A 20,216-nucleotide genomic window follows, 5' to 3' on the forward strand; every position below is an offset into this window, starting at 1 on the left:
ATGAGGGAGAGTCTCTATGGTTTGAATTCATTGGAAGATGATATTGAAGCATTGGAAAGGTGTAGTTTAGCCAGAGAGAGGAAGCTGTATCATTCTTTGGTGTTGCGCATCAATGAAAGAAAGATTCTTCAAAAGCTCATTCCTTTTTGTCTTGGTAAGTTTGTTATGTTTTTATGCTAGTTAGTTTGAAACTTGTGTACTTAGCAATACAAAAGAAAAGGTTTTTCAATATAAAACCTTGGATCATGTATACTGGAATTTTAGAATATTTTCAATTTAATAAGCTTTCACAACTTCTTGTTTAAAAAATAATATAAGTAATTAATATTTTTTATATGCAGGGTCAGAGATTGATCCAAACCTTATATTAGTTGTTTTTCTTTCTGCTCTCCTTTTTGAAAGCTCATTCTTAATGTTCACCAAATTAAAGTTTCTTTTCTTGGATTCTTCTATGAGTTCAATTTAGTAGTGATTTATAAGTTATGTTTCTCTCTGTTATGATGATTTTGTATCTTATATATGTAAGAAACCTGAATAACCCATATTCTAGATTTAGAGGAGTAAAAGTTTAATACGTTCATTTATATTTGGATTATAGGTTGAAATATTAATGTTAATAAACATGCCCATATATCTTGTTTTGAGAATCTTTAGAAGAATGCCTTGCACCACTAGCCGTTGCAACACTTAACCCTGATATTGATTTTGTATTAATTTTGGAAAACCTTGGTAACTTTTAGTAATATAGATTAAATTTTGTATTCATAATTTTTATCGAGTTACAATTTTTATTTTCTTTTAAACTATATTAAATTTGTATTATAAAAATTCATTAAAATTATTGCATAGTGTTTTAGTGTTTAAAGTTTCAATCTAGTATACCATAAAACTCGTGCTTCTTTCCTCTCATTTCTTTGGTGCAATTTCAGATAGAAAGTCGTCAAGTGAAACATTACCCATGGCTAGTAAGGTTTCGTTATGATTCAAAGCATGAGAATGTCAAGTGAGTAGGATTTTTTTTTATTTTGAATTTGCAATATTATTAGTAATTTATGAGTAGTAATTTTCAGGTTCTGCATAATGATAGGAATGATTATTACAGAAGAGAATCCACTATACTCAATCTTAATCAGGTTTTTTATTTTATTTTTCTTTTCTAAAATTAAATTAAATTTAATTGTTCTCTACTGATGCTTGAATTGTGGAATGGTGATTTCTCTGTTTCTCTCTTCAGCTTCAGAAGCAATTTAGGAGAGCTAACAAGCCTCCTCAAATCATCGATACCAAATAATCATGATTTTTGTACAGGTCAGTGATCTAGTAATAAACTATTTTAGTATATGCATGTTGATTTCATGATTTGAGGTTGACGTCCTTCTTGCGGCTAATATTTATCTTTTATAATTTCAGCAAACCAGTGATGCAAATGAGCCTGAGTCTTCTATGGGTACAAGAGGATCATCTGGTGGTAGCAACATTTAGGGTGTTGATGATGTTTCATAGGATGAAACTGTTTTAGTGTATTATGAACTTTGAGTAAGTATGGATTAAGTTGTAATTGTTTCAATTTAAGTTGTTTTTATGTTAATGTGTTGATTTTGAGAATCAAAAGTTCTAATGATATATATTTGAGCACTTTGGTTGAAGTATTTGATTGAAGTTTATAAAAAAATATTGTTGATATAAAAATATAAGTACCTCAAATGGTGACATACATTGTCAAGTATAGTAGGAAATTCCAATTACAAACAAAATATTGTTTTGTATGAGATTTGAATAACGCAAGAAAAATACAGTAATAAATCCACAAATTAAATAATACAAACGAAACATGTTTTATAATCCTCGAATTGAGGAGGGTATTAACCCCTACAAAAAAAATGAAAAACAAGAATTTTGGAATCAAATAGGTTTATGGAAATAAAGGAGGTTTTAAACCTCCACAAAATAATAGTCATGAATAGGAGAGGTTATAACCCTCCATTAAAAAACTTCCACAATATAAACCTGGTACCAGGGGTTGTAGAAAACCTCCACAAATAACTTGTGGGGAATCTATCTGTGGAGGTTTGAAAAACCCCTGCAAAATATTTTGTGGAGGGTAAAAACCCCCGTTAAACGAAATTAAAACCTCCACAATTTAGCTTTTTTTTTGTAGTGGGATAATAAGAATCTCCATCTCTTTATAATACTCATCCACTCCCTTGCTTCCTTGTGAAAGTCTTTGTTGTTTCAATTTTAAGTCCTTGTTGAAGCTAGAAGGTACATATTGCTTCCTCATGACCCTTTTCATCTTAGTCCAAGTGTCAACCATAGATTCCTCATCTCTAATCCTCTCTCTTTGTAACTTGTTCCACCAAATTAAAGCATAATCAAAAAACTCAGTTATTGCAAGCCTTACCTTTTGCTCCTCACTATAATTATTGCAAGAAAATACATGCTTAATTTTGAGCTCCCACTCCAAGTAAGCTTCAAGATCACTCCTCCCCTTGAAAGGTGGCACATTCAACCTTACTCCTTTTATTCTCCCTTCATTCTTTTGTGGCCCTCCTCCTCCTCCTCTTGGTGGGGTTATATTCTCTAGTTGATCCAACCTATCATGAAACCCATCTTGTTATTGCTTCATCAACCTCTCCAAATGTTGACATAATGCAACAATTTGCATTTGAATATCATTACTTTCTGCCATGATTAACAAACAGATCAAGGTAACAAGAATAACATATATATAGTTTTTGAAAATTTTCTCACCCACTTAAGTGTTTGCACTCACAGATTGGCTTTTACTATAATGAAACACTCTTGCCTTTTACCACTCAAATTCTCCTTGGGTTCTTAGGCAATTCAAGAGATTAGTCACAACAAAGAGCAATTCTCCAATATGTGCACAGAAACGCTTATAAGTAGACAAACAAAAGGTTAACAAAGAAAAAAGGCTAAGAAAAATAGGTAAAAAAGACAAATCAACAATAATCCTTCAAGAACACCAATATATTACCTTATAAAAATTGTTCAGAAGCATGAATCATTCGGCCCAATTTTTTTTTATCACTTTCTGTACAATTACGAATTGCAGTAACTGTTTATTTTTTTTTTAATTTTCACAAGGGCCTAACTTTTGCAATGATTCAGCACAAATGTAAATAATACGAGTAATAAGGTAATAAATTGGTAAAATAAGAAAGAAGGAAGGATGTTACCAATTTGACGTTCAAACTCTTCAACCAAAGCTCTGAATACCAAATGATATAAATCCCATTGCACAAGATATTTTTGGGCAGAATTGGATTTTTTTTTAATGAAAATTGGGTGAAGAATAAAGAAATAAGAGGTGTATATAAAAGTGGAAGGAAATAATCACTCTTTCCAAAGGAGGCAACACACAAAGGATGGAAAAATCCTTTGATACAACCAAGGGTTCTTGAATCACTCAAGAACTAGGATAATCACTCTCACCTCACTATTAGATAGGAAAAGAGAATTTTTGAACAAAACTTAATTTGATTTCATTGATAAAAATGGTTTAGCTTATATAGGAGCTTTAACCATTAGAATTACAAAAGACCCATTAATTGCCATTATATCCCACTAAAGCTAATAATAATTCACTCAAGCTAATAATTGTCCAATAGTTAATGGCTGATTGTAACTGAAATTGTGGCAGTCAAAAGTCATCCAAATGTATTCAACGAAGGTCCTCTTGGACCTCAAATCGGCCCTTATTACAACTTGAAATTAAAGCAAAACTAAAGCCCATTAATTGGATAACCCAAATCATAATTTGGTTAGCCAATTTTACAAAGCATGAGATCTTTATTTAAATTAAAGTCTGTATCAATGTGGTGTCCTCTTTCATTTGGGCCATGATGCATTTACAACTTTGGTCTTTTCTCCTTCAAACTTGGACTTGTATTCAAATAATATGCACAACACTTGTTGTAGAACTTCTTTTGTTTTCCTTGCTCTAGACCTTGTCTTAGGCCTTCTAAGTTCTTCAAGTGGATCCGTATCCATACTCATTAGCACATCTCCATTATTCTTCTCTTCCTGAGAAAGATTTGTCTTCAAATCAGATTCTTCGTCTACACCGAAAAAAGATAAGTCAAACATTGAAGGTAGAACAATTTAAGTGATCTTAGTTCCAATTAACATAAAGTAATGAGATTTGTTGTTAAACAAACAAAATGTTCATGGATAACTAAATCAATTAATCACTTTAAGGACAATTAATTTCAGGAAGTTAAAACCAATTTGGCTTGGATAAAATAAAGTAAGCTTTCTTAATCATTTTAAGAAAAAAAGGGGTTTTAAACATAAATAATCATTTGTCGTATAGTTTTAAACGTTACATAAGTGTTTTCCTACATTTTGAAATCTAGAAAACATTCCAAAAAAATAAGCAACATTATGAGATAGGTAATTCAGTCCGACTAGATGCATAAGTGGACACATTCACCTTTTTAATTAAGCTCATTTCCATAGAACCGGCATTATAAACACATTAACATTTGTATTCCTTCGCACTGAAATTAGTTAATTATCATATAATTTTAAGAAATGATAAACAATAAAGTAATAATTCTAGGAAAAGTGTTAATAGAGTATACTTCTACTGACATTCTTAAAAAGAAAATTGCTTACCCCATTTCTCAATGTTTGACCTAACCGAGGTGGCAATTCATTTTCCTAACAACCAATGCCCAACCTTAACAGAACTCAAAAGTTCTAGAGCATTCCAGTGTACGACAAGAGCAACGGCCCCTTGAGAATCGAACGGCCCAGATGAAACAGAACCTTCAAGACCAAATCTCTCGTCACCTTCTATCATTGTAACAATAAAACCTAATCCCTTACCCATTTCCCCTCCCTCAACACTCCAAAGCCGTTCACGTTATCCACAACAACACTCATTAACCCTCCTTAAACCCTAGTCATGGCTTCCACCTTCTCCGCAATGTCCTCGTACAAGCTCTCCTCCTCCGCTGCCATCTCCTCCTTCCCCTTCTCTGGCTCTCGCCGCCAATCAAATGGCGTCGTTCTCGCCAGAAGAAGCCGCAACGCCAGGGTCTCCGCCATGGCCAAGGAGCTGCACTTCAACAAGGACGGCACCGCAATCAAGAAACTCCAGGTAGATGCAGTTTACCCAGCTTGAAAACGCGCGTTTTCAGGCTTCACGGTCGTTGACGTTATGTTTTGTGTTGTTTTTGTTTTCCAGAGCGGTGTGAACAAGCTCGCGGATCTGGTTGGGGTCACGCTTGGTCCCAAGGGAAGGAATGTTGTTCTCGAGAGCAAGTATGGTTCGCCGAAAATCGTTAACGATGGTGTCACTGTTGCAAAAGAGGTGTTTTTTTTTTTCTGAATTTATTTTTTACGTGTATTGTTATTTCCCTTTTTGAATATGTTTACTTTGTTCTGGTGGATAGAATTTTATTTGAATTTCGTGTTTAGGTCTCTAGTCGTGTGTGTTTCTATTGATTTTATTTTGCTGAATTTGGTTTGGGAAGGTTGAATTGGAGGATCCTGTTGAGAATATTGGTGCCAAATTGGTGAGACAAGCTGCTGCCAAGACCAACGACTTGGCTGGTGATGGAACCACGACATCTGTTGTTCTAGCTCAAGGCCTTATCGCCGAAGGTGTTAAGGTAGGTTTGTTGTTGTTTTATTGAAAACATAGAGTAATAGTTACTTGGTTTGGTCTTGGTTGTTATCATGTAGATAGGCCTCATTTTATGTCAATTTTCGCAGGTTGTCGCGGCCGGTGCGAACCCTGTGCTCATCACTCGTGGCATTGAGAAGACAGCAAAGTCTCTGGTGTCTGAGCTTAAGAAAATGTCAAAAGAGGTGAAGCATTTATATACCTTTTATTTAAATACTAACTTTGTTGTGTGTTTTTCTGTAAGCATGACATGTGGAGTACTATAAATTTCCCGTTTTTTGATATATTTATTTTTTACTCATCTTTTTTTTATTGATACATGATAAGGTTTTGGTTGGGTGATTGCAGGTTGAAGATAGTGAGTTAGCAGATGTGGCAGCAGTTAGTGCTGGGAACAATCATGAGGTAGGACATATGATAGCTGAAGCATTGAGTAAAGTTGGTAGAAAGGGTGTTGTGACCCTTGAGGAGGGAAAGAGTGCCGATAACAGTCTATATGTCGTCGAGGGAATGCAATTCGACCGTGGCTATATTTCTCCATATTTCGTTACTGACAGTGAGAAAATGGCTGTTGAGTATGAGAACTGTAAGGTGTGACATCTGACTGTGCTCGCTGTAACTTATTTTTATTTTTTAATTCAGTGTGGTTTTAGTTTTGTAATGTATGTTGTGCAGCTGCTGTTGGTTGACAAAAAAATAACCAATGCTAGGGATCTTTTCAACATACTGGAGGATGCTATTAGAAGTGGATACCCTATTATTGTTATTGCAGAGGATATTGAACAGGAAGCTCTAGCAACTCTTGTGGTGAACAGACTTAGAGGATCACTGAAGATTGCAGCACTTAAGGCCCCTGGGTTTGGAGAACGCAAGAGCCAGTACCTTGATGATATTGCAATCTTGACTGGAGGTCTGGAAATTTAGAAATATTTCAAGTCTTTTTGGCAGTGAATATTTGTTTTATTTTTCCATCTTTTTTTGGTTTCCAGATGTTGATAAGAATATGTATTTTCTCAATTGGTTTACAGGTACTGTAATCAGAGAAGAGGTTGGCCTTTCTTTGGACAAAGCTGGGAAAGAGGTTCTCGGATCTGCGTCCAAGGTGGTACTCACCAAGGATACAACAACAATTGTTGGTGATGGAAGTACCCAGGAGGCTGTGAACAAGAGAGTCGCACAAATTAAGAATCTAATTGAGGTCTTTCTTTCTTCCTCTATCCACCATAATGTTAGCACATGCAAACGTGGCATGGGTTTCACAGAAAGCAAGACTAACGATACACTTTTAAATGGGAGAAATATTTTGTACTATTTTAAATCATTGATATAAAAGGATATAGCCAGTTATATTTATGTCTACCCATTTGTGCATGTAAAGCAGACGAGATAGTATGTGACATCTTCATTCTTCATGTTCTAACAATGCGATTATTTACATTACAGGCTGCAGAGCAAGATTATGAGAAAGAGAAGCTGAATGAGAGAATTGCTAAATTGTCTGGTGGTGTGGCTGTGATACAGGTACTGGACTCACTAAAATGTGTTAATATTCTAGTTTGGTACTATGGAATATCAATTAGGGACATTTTTGTACATGTGTAGGTTGGTGCACAAACTGAAACAGAGCTCAAGGAAAAGAAATTGAGAGTTGAAGATGCTCTTAATGCTACAAAGGTTTTCTTTTCTTTCCCAAAACAGTTAGATCCTTTTGTATTTCTTTTCTGTAATCTAAATAGTTTGTTGACTTTCAGGCAGCTGTAGAGGAAGGTATTGTAGTTGGAGGTGGCTGCACTCTGCTGAGACTTGCATCAAAGGTGGATGCAATCAGGGATAGTCTTGACAATGATGAAGAGAAGGTGAGTCATTTACTTGATTTTTGATAAGGAAAGAACACACGTTTCGTGAATGTGGTGTGATACTTTTGTCTGGGTGCTGGGAAATGCTCTTGATAAGGCTATATAAAAGTGTGTTTAACTGTTGCAGGTTGGAGCTGATATTGTTAAAAGAGCTCTTAGTTACCCTCTGAAATTAATTGCCAAGAATGCTGGTGTCAATGGTAGCGTTGTCAGTGAGAAGGTACTAATATTTGCTCCATTTACAATTTTTTTACAATTTCTCTTTCTCTTTCTCTATCAATGTGATTGATGTGACTTCTGTTGTGGTTTAGGTATTGTCCAGCGACAATCCAAGATATGGATATAATGCTGCCACTGGGAACTATGAAGATTTGATGTCTGCTGGGATCATTGACCCAACAAAGGTGATTTTGTGTTTGAGTATCATTAGTTTAAATTTACTTTTGTGTGACAGATTGCAAGCAAGCTGTAGTTGAAGGTCTAAATTACTGATTAATTTAACTTTGGCTTGCTTTAATGTGATGGCATGAACCATTAGGCATTTATTGTTGGGGGAGGGGGGGGCATTATCCATTTTTTTCCAGTTTGGCTAAATATTATGTATAGTGACTTAAAAGACTATCTTTTTGTTTGCTAGGAAGCGTCGTCCACTTTCAAATAATAAGTATACTTGTATCAGACACTTATTTGATGCCTGACAATTTAAATCCTTTTGGCTATAATTTTTTAACTGTTACACTCATACCAATTATGGAATATAAATTAAATAACTTTTGTTGTGACAAGGCTTTATGTCTATGAAGAGTTGTGAACAGTTTTAGAACACTGTTTCCCTACTTTGACTAAAGATCTCTGTCAAGTCAAGTTTATATTTGTTTATCATAAATTAAAAATTGGATCGCTACGTGTTAATGTTTTCTCATGTCTGTCTGGAGATGCATTTCTGCACATTCTATCCTTTCTGAACAAGGCCATGCCGCATTTTTCTGTAACCATCGTCTATGTAATAATGATATTTGTTTGAAACTTTGAGTTCTCAAGCATTCATATCTACCCTTGTACAGGTCGTCAGATGTTGCTTGGAACATGCAGCCTCTGTGGCGAAGACCTTCTTAATGTCAGATTGCGTGGTTGTTGAGATAAAGGAACCCGAGCCTGTACCTGCTGGAAACCCCATGGACGGTTCGGGTATGTAGTTTCAAACGGAGTATATCTATTTATATAATAGGATAATGATACTTTAACCTACTTCTTTTTACTCACTTTTAATCTACTACTCTTATTATTTTGGTAGGTTAAAAGTGGGTCAAAAAAAAGTGAGTTAAAATATCATTTTTCTTATAATATGGTGTGCATTTGGACTGGTGTGTATCTCTCCGATCAATTACGAGGAATCTTAAATTCCAATGTGTTTTTCACAAGAGTCTAGATTTCAGGCATCTGGCGTGTATCTGACCTTGGTTTGTTTTGTCCAGGATACGGTCTGTAGAGAGCAACGAGGAAGTTCAGTGAGAACAGATTTTTTTTTTCCTCGGATGAAATGCAGAATTTGGTAGCCATTTTATTTGTAGCAGTGAGTCCAAATGTACGATGGATACCGTAGTAATGTTATGAACCAGATAGTGATGACCCCATCCCATGCCTAAATTTTTTGAAGTTATTAATAAAAAATTTTGCTAATTACTTCCGAATTTATTTTGTATGCTTTCATCCCACCCTTTTCTCCAGTCAGCAGATAAGTAAATATATTGGTTAAAAGTTTTTATTAATCAAATGCCTAATAGTGAACAGTTGTACTATTGTATAGTATTGAGCTCGTAGTATGCTACAAGTGTCTACACTTTTTTTGGACCGATCTATATACGTTAGATTTGCCGTGTCATTTTCACTGTTCTAGGCATGTTAATTTCAAAATTCAACTTATCCTGTGTTTTCTCTTTTAAAATTTTTCATTTTAGTTAACAAAAGCGTTGTTTTAATGCCCCGTGCTCTTCCATTTGTTTTTTGATTTTGGTGCGTACCAGTAGTGTTAAAAAGTTTGATTGTTGGCCAAACATTAATAAACATTATACAGCGAGTGAACCATTCCAAGAATTTTCAAATAGTTCGTTGTAGTAGTTAACGTTAAATTTCGCTCCCCATTCTCTCGACTTAACATTTCTCCTCTCCGTGGTGCTTTGCATAGAAGAATTATAAATTAGCTTGTGAAAATTGTCAATACAAGAATGTCTTATTTACAAATAAGATGTCTCAATCATTTCGTAATCCATCTATGCAATAGTGAAATACAAAATGTTACTTTTTGATGGCATAGCATATAATCTTAGTTCGGTTAAATTAATATGGATAAATTATTATTTTTAACTTGGTATAATTATTGATTTTTTCTCTTAATTTTTTGAGTTGGTTTAATTTGTATTTGAGTTTTTGTTTTTGGAAATCTTAATTTGGTCTTGAATTTTTTGAAGGTTCAATTTAATATTTTTACTTTTTAAAATAGTTTAGTTTAATATTTAAATTAATGTATTTTGTATAGTGGTGATGGGTGAAGTTGTCAATTGGAGTAATTTGTTTGTTGAGTGTAGTTAATATTATTTAGTTTTAATGTTTCTTTGATTAAGTATATTCAATATGGTATTATGATTAGTTGTTTAATTTATTGTACATTATTAATGATTTATTACTATACAAATGTTTTACTTTGATATAATTAGATGTACTAAACTGATTCTTTTTAAAAAAATATATAGATATTAAATTGAATTTTAAAAAAATTTGGAAATCAAATTGAACGAAGTAAAAAAGAGTGGAGATTAAATCAATAATTATATTTTTTAACTTTGTTTCTTCGCCTGTGAGTTCAATCACGTGAAATTTTCGTCACAATGCCTCTAATGGAACACATAAAGCATCAAGAATGATTACTTCCTGTTGGCGTGGCTGCATACTGGCGATTTCTTTTCAAAAGTAACATTGTTTTCTTCTAGATTTCCCCAAATAGCATACTGTAATATATATAGAAGGAGCACGATTTCAGAAACGGGGTCAGAATTCAGTTTTTGGAGAGTCCAATTCTGATTTTTGTGGTTCAATTTTTTTTTTTGCTTTACCAGTAGGAATTCGGTTTCCGAAAAACTGAACTGTTTTTTTTTTTTTTTTTTTCTTTTACGTTTTATTTTAAAATGGAAAAATAATTTTTTTTTAAAAGTTAGTTTATTTTTGTTTTTTTATTTCTTAAATTTGAATTAATTATAAGAGAAGTTTAAAAAAAATTAAAAAAAATAAATGTAGGATAGGTGTAAGACCTACTTTTTATATGTCCTTATTTAAAAAGGGCTGACCCAAATCAGTTGGACCTAGGAATGACCCATTAGAAAGCCAAGGACCCTAAACTGCCCTAACCTTACTAACTCTTTTCACTTTCAGAAATCAGCCATCTTACTCTTCTTTCCTAAGAACTCTGCTCTGTTAGGGTTTCGAAGTTTAATCAGATTCAAGTTTAGCTCGACCTCGTTTCTACTCACGTAAGTGTTCTTCAACTCATAGTTTTTCCCTCTCTGGTCTAGTTTCGTGGTCATTGTTAGGGTTTCCATAATAAACCCACTTATGCTCACTGTTTCCAACTCACAAATCTAATCCTAGAGTTGATGTGCTCCGCGGTAGTGTCGAGGTCTCGTACTAGCTCTTTCCAGGTAAGGGAAGCTAGGGTTCTTCATACTTCGCTGTATATTGGTTGCTTTACTCCTGTTTTTGTGATTTTAATGCCTGGATGATGCTTGGTTTGAGATGAGAATGAACTGGTTATTGTTTGGAATTCATATGTTGCCACTGTTACTTGAAATAGGAGGGGTGAAATGTTATTTTCGCCCAAGCGAACTCATCTCGCCCAGGCGAGAGTAGCAGAAACTTGCCCAGGAGTTTTGCACGAGTACTCGCTCAGGCGAGTAAATTAAATTTTGAGCGAAAGACCATCTCGCTCAGGCGAGATGGCCTCGCCTCAGCGAGCGCCAGCAAATTCTCCCAGGGCCTCTATCGTAGTCTTGCCTAAGCGAGAGCTTGCAGGTTGAGCGAGGGCACTCCTCTCACTTGAGCGAGGGCTCCTAGCTGGAGCGAGATCTGCTGCAGGTTTCATTATTTTTCCTCTATTTATGTTTATTGACTGTTTAATTGGTTGGTGTGCTTTATTTAAAGGATGAGGCCTGTGAAAGTGCATGGAAAATCTGAGATTATGAACTAGATTGATGTGTTGGTATGATTTTGGTATGTAAAATAAATGGGATGGTTGGTAATTAAAGTGGCATGGTGTTGGTATGAAATACACATCTATATTCATGGATTGAGAAGGATGAGTTGGAATGGATTCAACATGGAATATGAATCAGGATTGATTATAAAGGTTGGCATGAGATTTATGCGCATGATAAATATTACTTGGTTGGTTGAATATGATTGGTATGTGGTCAGGATGTAATTCCATGAGCCTCTAGGTGAGACTTCATGGTGGTACTTCAGTGGTTAGGACGTAATTCCATGACCCATGTTAGTGGGAGTTCATGGTGGTGCCCCATCTATATAATTTGGTAAGGATTCAAGGTACGGTTGCATTCTGACACTCTAAGGAGTCAGTTAGTCTCACATAGAGTGGATTGACTCTTGTGGTGAGAGTAGCAGGAGGCCTGAAACTCATTATGGGCTAACCTTCTGTGTAGGGGATTGAGACATTGTAACAGGGGATTGAGACATTGTAACACTTAGCTCGGGGGTGAGCAGCTCGGGGGTGAGCAAGGAATTCCACCACAAACGCAAGCAATCGCTGAATCCGATTAAATTATATGTATCCGGATGAGTCGAGTCCGAGTCTTAGTGTATTGTTTGAGAAGTCATAACATGTTTGGATGACATATACTTCTTGGACTGTGAAATAACATGTGACTGCATGATAGACTGTTTTCTACTGTAGCTTACCCTTCTGTTTGTTTGTTGTGTGTTCTATATGTGTGGTTTTCTCTTTTTGTGATGATCATCAACTTGTTGATGTGAGCAGATGCGAGAACTACCCATGGTCCTCAAGGTGATGGAGGTTCCGCTGCTTAGTCGACTGGACTTTGGCTCTGCTCTTCATGTCCTTTGCTAGGGCTATGGCCCATGTATTATATTGTTAGTACTGTGTTTGTGGTTACATTAGACCTTGTACCTTGTCTTGTATTGGCATCGTGGTATGCTTTAGGATTTTCTTTTTATAAACTCTTGAATATCTTTAAGGAGTGAGTCTATACTCTGTACCTTTGCTCGTATTATTATATTGTGTGACGTGTCATTTAAAAAAGTTTATTTATTAAATGGGACGTTACATTTATGGTTTCTGTAAGACCCACTTTTATTGAGTGTCCTAATGTTAAGGGCTGCCACACTGTTGGGCCTAAAGGGCTGGCCCATAGGGTGCCAAGGCCCCTAAAGCAGCCAAGGTCCCTCAATTGCAAGTCATTCTGAAACATCAGTGCCCTAACTCACCCATATTCTCTCCACAGAACCTCTGCTAGGGTTTGGAGATCTACCCAAGTTCAAGTGAGCTCAACCTTCGTCTCGCGTTCACGTAAGTTAGTTCTCGAACCTAACATTTCTAAGTTGTTTTCATGGTTTATGTCGAGACTCACTGTGTGAATCCAATCTCCTTTGTCGTGCCACTGTTTCAGTTCATAGATTTGTCCTTGGAGCTATTAGTTTCACTGGCTTAAGAGTCGAAGTCCGATATTAGTCCTTTTCCAAGTAAGGGAAGCTAGGGTTTCACGTTATTTCTATTTTATGTGATTAATGTTTTGTGAAATATGAGAAAAGATTAGGGGGGTTTTTGGTATATTTTTGAGTTAGGGTTTCAAATATTCATGAAACTGTGATATTTGACGTTATTCATGAAACTGTGATATTTGACGTTATTTCTTGTATTCTGATGCGTCGCACAGTCACTGGGCGAGTGCCCTGGGTCACTGGGCGACTGTGTGTTTTTTTGATATGCACAGTTTTAGTAAAATTGATTTTTCCGACTCATTAACCGTTGGATTGAGCTCAAATTTTGACATGTGGTTCATAAGATGCTATTTTATGGTTTGACCGGTTGGATCGTCGATTAGATGTCTGTAGCTTGAGAAATGTCACGCATTACTGCAATGATCTTGGTTTCATAATAATAAATTTTCTTGGGAATTTTGGTGTAAGAATTATGGTTGTGGGTTGTGCTTGATTGTATGGAATTGCGAGTACTTAAACGTTGGCACTCATTTATTTGGAATGAATACTATTTTGTGATATATGTATGTTTTGGTATGCATTTATAAAGTATGAGATGAATGAATTTGCATGAGTGATGTGATTCATGGATTGTGAATGATGAACTTGGATAAATCTTGGCATGCGATTTCAATGAAATGGTTGGTTATATATGTGGTCATGAATTCGGTATGAACAATAATGTTACTTTGATGGCATGGTATTGGTATAAGGTGAAGTTCTATATCCCCGAATTGGGAAGAATGAGATGGTATGAAATCAACATGGAATATGAATGAGGATGAGTTACAAAGGATGGCGTGAGGTGTTAAATGCATGATCAATATTATTTGTTTGTTTGGAATGTGATTGGTATGTTGTCAGTACGTAAATCCATGAGTCTCTAGGTGAGACTTCCTGGTCGTGCTTCAGTGGTTGGGACGTAATTCCATGGCCCTTGTTAGTGGGTGTCCATGGTGGTGCCCCATCTATATAACTTGGTAAGGATTCAAGGTAAGGATTGCATCCTAACACTCTAAGGAGTCAATTAGTCTCACTTAGAGCGGACTGACTCTTGTGGTGAGAGTAGCAAGAGGCCTGAAACTCATCAAGGGCTAACCTTGTGTGTGAGGGAATTGATTCATTGTAACACTTGTAACACACAGCTCGGGGGTGAGCAACTCGGTGGCGAGCAGAGGTATCCACCACAAGTGCAAGCATCCGCTGAATCCGATCATGTTATATGTATCCGGATGAGTTGAGTCAAGTCTTAGTGTATTGATTTGAAGGTCATAGCATGCTTGGATGATGTGTGTATATTGGACTGTGAAAGTATATCTGATTGCATGATGAAATCTTTTTGGTTCTAGCTTACCCTTTGCTTATTTGATTGCCTTGTATGTTGTTCTTCTACCTTTGCGATTATCATCAATTTATTGGTGGGAGCAGATGTGAGAGGTACTCGTGGTCAACAAGGGAGAGATGATTCCGCTGCATATTCTACTTGAGCTGGACTTTACGTTTTATTTGGGCTTTTCTTTAGGGCTAAGGCCCGTGTATTGTATTGTCCCTAAGGCTTTATTTTGAATACTGACTATCTCTTACTCCTTTTGGGTTGTAGGCATTGTAGTGAGCTTTAGTATTTTCTTTTAAGTACCTTGGATAACTGTAAGGAGTGACCTTATACTCCGCAGCTTGGCTCTTTGTACTATTCAGTGTAAGATTTCATTTAATTATGTTATTATTTAAATGGGATGTTACAGTATCAGAGCGATCATTCCTTAGGTCTGTGGACTTGGGTGTCCGCCTAGCTTTCGTGGTGTCTGTCTAGTGTCTTTAGTTAAGTTTTCTATCTTATCAATCTGACAAGTGATTTCCTGTGTGCTAGTGAATCATGACACCTCATCGCAGGAACTCTCAATCTTCTCAGGGTGATGTAATAGATATCACCAAAGCTATAGAAGCGATGGTAGCTGCTATGACACAACAGAGCATGACGATGATGCAACAACATGAGGCATCTATGCAGCGACATACAGCGTCGCTCGAGCAGCAGCAGTTGGTGATGTAGCAGATGGAGGTTGCTAGGGTAGCTGCTAAGGATGCCCAAAGGCAGCATATGGAAGCCTTCCGCCAGCTAGAGGAGAACAGGGCGGGTGCCCCTACCTTTGGTCCTGAGCCATGACCTGTAGTTAGGGAGTGGAGCTTGGAAGACTTCTTGAAGCATCACCTAGTAAAATTCAACTGGAAGACTAGCCCAGATGCAGTAGACCAGTGACTGAAGGATCTGGAGAGAATATTTGATGCGAAGATGTGCCTGGCAGAGAACAAATTAGCCTTCACCATGTATATGCTTACGGGAGAGGCGAAACATTGGTGGATCAGCATGAAATCCATCATGGAGAAGCGAGAGGAACCTGTTACTTGGGAAGCTTTCAGGGGGAAGTTTCTCTCTGAATACTTTCCCGACAGCGTCAGGTATGCCAAGGAGGTGGAGTTCCTCCAGCTAACACAAGGGGGCAAGATGGTGGCAGATTATGCTGAGAAGTTCAAGCATCTCAGCCGCTTCTATACTTTGCCACTTGATGAGGAGTGGAGATGCCGCATATTTGAGAACAACCTTAGGGGAGACATCCACTTGATGGTACCCCTTTGTCCATCAAAGACTTTACTGCACTGGTGGAGAAGGCACAAGTGATGGAAAAGATGAAAAATGAAGTGGAAGGTCAGCGCCCACAACAACCTCAAAGGATAGGTGGACCATTTGGGTCCAAGTTGAGGCACGAGGAGAGGAGGAAGCCTTATGACAGATCTCACCATCAGTCTCAGGGGTCTAGAGCTTTCCTTCCCAGCATGTCCGAGTGTAGTGTTTCATATGTGGAGGCCCTCATCTGAGGAACGTTTGTCCACGCATGGAGGGTTATCGTAGGTGCAAAAATTGTGGCAAGGAAGGTCACTTTGGGAAGGAATGTCCCTCCCTTACTAGAGCAGTGGCGTGTGCTCTAGTTCAGACTCTTGCATAAAACCAACAGAGGAATAGAGGCAACAGGCCTCAGGCGACGGGTAGAGTCTACGCTGTGACAGGAGCAGAGGCTGCAGGTTCAGGTAACCTTGTTATAGGTCATTGTATGATAGCTGGAAAAGCCTGTTGTGTGTTGTATGATTTTGGAGCGACACAATCATTTGTGTCAGATGCTTGTGTGAAACGTCTAGGTCTGCCGGTGTGTGAGTTGTAGTGCGAACTCATGGTGTCTACTCTGGCGTCGGGTTTGGTCAGGACATCGTCCTTGTGTGATAGGTGTCCAGTAGAAGTAGAGGGACACATCTATAAACTGAATCTAATCTGTTTACCTCTACAAGAGTTGGAGGTGATCTTGGGGATGAATTAGCTCTCGGCCAATCACATTCTTATAGATTCCCGAGAGAAGAAGTTGCTATTCCCTGACTTAGAGGAGCCTGAGTTGTTATCATCTCAAGGGGTTTTGAAGGAACTATAGGAGGGCGCACAATGTTACATAATCTTCACGCATCTTGAGGTGGAGAAGGAGGAGAGGACGTTAGTTATACCGGTTGTGCACGAGTTTGAGGATGTATTCCCGGATGAGGTACCAGGGTTGCCCCCAATAAAGAGGTGGAGTTCTCTATTGACCTAGTTCCTGGAACGGGACCAGTGTCGATGGCTCCATACCGAATGGCTCCGACAGAGTTGGTAGAGCTCAAGAGTCATATAGAGGAGTTATTGGGGAAGCAGTTAATCCGACCCAGTACTTGACCTTGGGGAGCACCAATTTTGTTGGTGAAGAAGAAGGATGAAAGTTCACGTATATGTGTGGACTACAGACAGTTAAACAAGATGACCATCAAGAACAAGTATCCTCTTCCGAGAATTGATGACTTGATAGATCAGTTACACGGATCGTCGGTGTTCTCGAAGATAGATATGTGGTCAGGATACCATCACATATTGGTAAAGGCCGATGATGTGTAGAAGACAACCTTCTGGTCCTGGTATGGACACTATGAGTATGTGATTATGCCTTTTGGTGTGACCAATGCTCCGGTGGTGTTCATGGACTATATGAACATGATCTTCAGATCATTCTTGGATAAGTTTGTCGTAGTCTTCATAGACGACATCCTTATTTATTCCAGAACTCGGGAGGAACATGCCGAGCACCTGAGATTAGTGCTTGGTGATCTGAGGGAGAAGTAACTATATGCTAAATTGTCTGAGTGTGAATTCTGGATGAACGAGGTACAATTCTTGGGCCATGTGATATTTGCACAGGGCATTGCAGTGGATCCAACGAAAGTTGACACGGTGGTTAAGTGGGAAAGTCCCAAGTCTACAACAAAGATAAGAAGCTTCGTGGGTTTGGTTGGCTATTATAAGAGGTTCATAGAAGGATTCTCTAAGATAGTGGCACCTCTAACATAGCTTACCCGGAAGGACCATCCTTTCATTTAGACAGACAAGTGTGAAGAAAGTTTTCAAGAGCTTAAGCAAAGATTGACGAGTGCTCCCATATTGGTCATCCCGGATGTTGGGAAACCTTTTGAGGTCTATTGTGATGCCTCTCACTTAGGGCTTGGTTGTGTTTTGATGCAAGAAAAAAAGGCGGTGGCCTATGTTTCGAGGCAACTCAAAGTGCATAAGAGAAACTATCCCACTCATGACTTGGAGTTGGTAGCCATAGTGTTCGCCTTGAAGATCTGAAGGCACTATCTTTATGGTGCTTAGTTTTACGTGTTCAGCGACCACAAAAGTCTTAAGTACTTGTTTGATTAGAAGGAGTTGAACATGAGGCAAAAGAGGTGGATGAAATTCTTGAAGGATTACGATTTCGAGCTCCTATACCATCTTGGGAAGGCGAATGTAGTGGCTGATGCCTTAAGTAGGAAGACTCTACATACTGCACACCTTATGATCAAAGAGGTGGATTACTAGAGAAATTCAGGGATATGAAGCTACATGTGGAGTTGGAGTTTGAATTCTTAGATGTAGTAACCTAACTATATTTAGTGACTTCCTGGACTCAGTCAAGGAAAGACAGCTGTTGGATGGAAGTTTGAATAGAGTCAGAGAGCAGCTTGGGTCAGATGAAGCAAAAGATTTTGCTTTGGGTAATGATGGAATACTGAGATTCCAGGGCAGGGTGTGTGTGATGGATGATGATGAGGTGAAACAGCTAATCCTTGAGGAAGGGCACAAGAGTCGTCTTAGCTTGCATCCTAGCATGACTAAGATGTACCAGGATCTCAAGGAAACCTTCTGGTGGAAGGGAATGAAGAAGGAGGTAGCTCAACTTGTGTTCGCATGTTTGACGTGTAAAAAAGCGAAGGTTGAACATCAGAGACCCAGTGGGATTCTACAGCCCTTGGAAATATCAGTGTGGAAATGGAATAACATCTCCATGGATTTTGTGACCCATTTGCCACGGACTTTCAGGGGGCATGACACCATTTGGGTTATAGTGGATCGGCTGACCAAGAGTGGTCATTTCTTGGCGATGAACTTGAGGATGTCTATTGCCAAAGTTGGCTCAGCTATACATTAAAGAGATTGTGAGGCTACATGTATCCAACATGGATCCGCGGTTCACTTCCCGATTTTGGCAGACCTTGTAGAGTGCTTTGGGAAGCAAGTTGACTATGAGCTCAGCCTATCATCCCCAAACTGATAGCCAGTCTGAGAGGACGATTCAGTCGCTTGAGGACTTATTGAGGACATGCGTGCTGGATCACTTGGGTGCGTGGGATGAAGTACTGCCTTTAATATAATTCACCTACAACAACAACTTTCATGCGAGCATTGGCATAACACCGTATGAGGCTCTTTATGGTAGGAAGTGTAGGACTCCTCTATGTTGGTATCAGGATGGAGAAGCAGTGCTTGTTGGACCAGAGTTGTTGGAACAAAGTATTGAGAAGATGAGATTGGTGAGAGACAAAATGCAGGATTCGTAACGCAAACAAAAGGCTTATGTAGACCGCATGAGGAGACCCTTAGATTTCGCGGTTGGAGATCACGTGTTCTTGAGGGTGACCCGAACTACTGGTGTGGGAAGAGCTCTCTGCTCGAGGAAGCTTTCTCCTAAGTTCCTTGGCCCTTACCAGATCTCGAGGAGGATTGGGCCTGTAACTTATGAGATTGCTTTGCCTCCTCCATTGGCAAAACTCCATCCGATGTTCCATGTATCACAGTTGAGGGAATATGTCTTTGACCCGTCTCATGTGTTCGAAGAAAAGGATGTGTAGATCAGGGAGGATCTTACTATGGAGGTACCACTATTGGCTTTAGAGGATAGAAAAGTTGAGGAACGTCGGGGAAAATTTGTCAGTCTAGTCAAGGTCATTTGGGATCGGAGGACAAGTGACTCGACTTGGGAGTTGGAGGAGGATATGAGGAAATCATATCCATATCTTTTTACCTGGTAAGTTTTCATTTTCGAGGACAAAAATTTTTGTTGTCGGGAAGAATGTAAGGCCCACTTTTGATATGCTCTTATTTAAAAAGGGCTGACCCAAATCAGTTGCGCCTAGGAATGACCCATTAGAAAGCCAAGGACCCTAAACTGCCCTAACCTTACTAACTCTTTTCACTTTCAGAAATCAGCCATCTTACTCTTCTTTCCTAAGAACTCTGCTCTGTTAGGGTTTCGAAGTTTAATCAGATTCAAGTTTAGCTCGACCTCGTTTCTACTCACGTAAGTGTTCTTCAACTCATAGTTTTTCCCTCTCTGGTCTAGTTTCGTGGTCATTGTTAGGGTTTCCGTAATAAACCCACTTATGCTCACTGTTTCCAACTCACAAATCTAATCCTAGAGTTGATGTGCTCCGCGGTAGTGTCGATGTCTCGTACTAGCTCTTTCCAGGTAAGGGAAGCTAAGGTTCTTCATACTTCGCTGTATATTGGTTGTTTTACTCCTGTTTTTGTGATT

At 38.2% G+C, this 20,216-nt stretch overlaps 2 protein-coding genes across 2 annotated transcripts; both read left to right on the forward strand.

Moving 5' to 3' along the window:
• The first annotated feature begins 4,812 nt into the window (after positions 1 to 4,812).
• LOC114185307 (ruBisCO large subunit-binding protein subunit beta, chloroplastic) lies at positions 4,813 to 9,205 on the forward strand. The gene is made up of 14 exons (XM_028072967.1): positions 4,813 to 5,128; positions 5,216 to 5,341; positions 5,505 to 5,642; positions 5,746 to 5,841; positions 6,005 to 6,247; positions 6,332 to 6,566; positions 6,685 to 6,854; positions 7,100 to 7,177; positions 7,259 to 7,330; positions 7,408 to 7,512; positions 7,640 to 7,732; positions 7,824 to 7,916; positions 8,577 to 8,700; positions 8,988 to 9,205. The coding sequence occupies exons 1-14, from the start codon at positions 4,934 to 4,936 to the stop codon at positions 8,999 to 9,001; spliced, it is 1,782 nt and encodes a 593-aa protein (XP_027928768.1). The 5' UTR covers positions 4,813 to 4,933; the 3' UTR covers positions 9,002 to 9,205.
• Positions 9,206 to 15,586: 6,381 nt separating this feature from the next.
• On the forward strand, positions 15,587 to 18,833 carry LOC114187858. Its single transcript, XM_028076248.1, has 4 exons — positions 15,587 to 15,919; positions 16,308 to 16,380; positions 18,316 to 18,431; positions 18,531 to 18,833. Exons 1-4 carry the CDS (start codon positions 15,587 to 15,589, stop codon positions 18,831 to 18,833), a joined length of 825 nt encoding a protein of 274 aa, XP_027932049.1.
• Positions 18,834 to 20,216: the final 1,383 nt, after the last annotated feature.

This window comes from Vigna unguiculata, chromosome 1 (genome assembly GCF_004118075.2).
Source record: "Vigna unguiculata cultivar IT97K-499-35 chromosome 1, ASM411807v1, whole genome shotgun sequence".
Classification (NCBI taxonomy): Eukaryota; Viridiplantae; Streptophyta; class Magnoliopsida; order Fabales; family Fabaceae; genus Vigna; species Vigna unguiculata.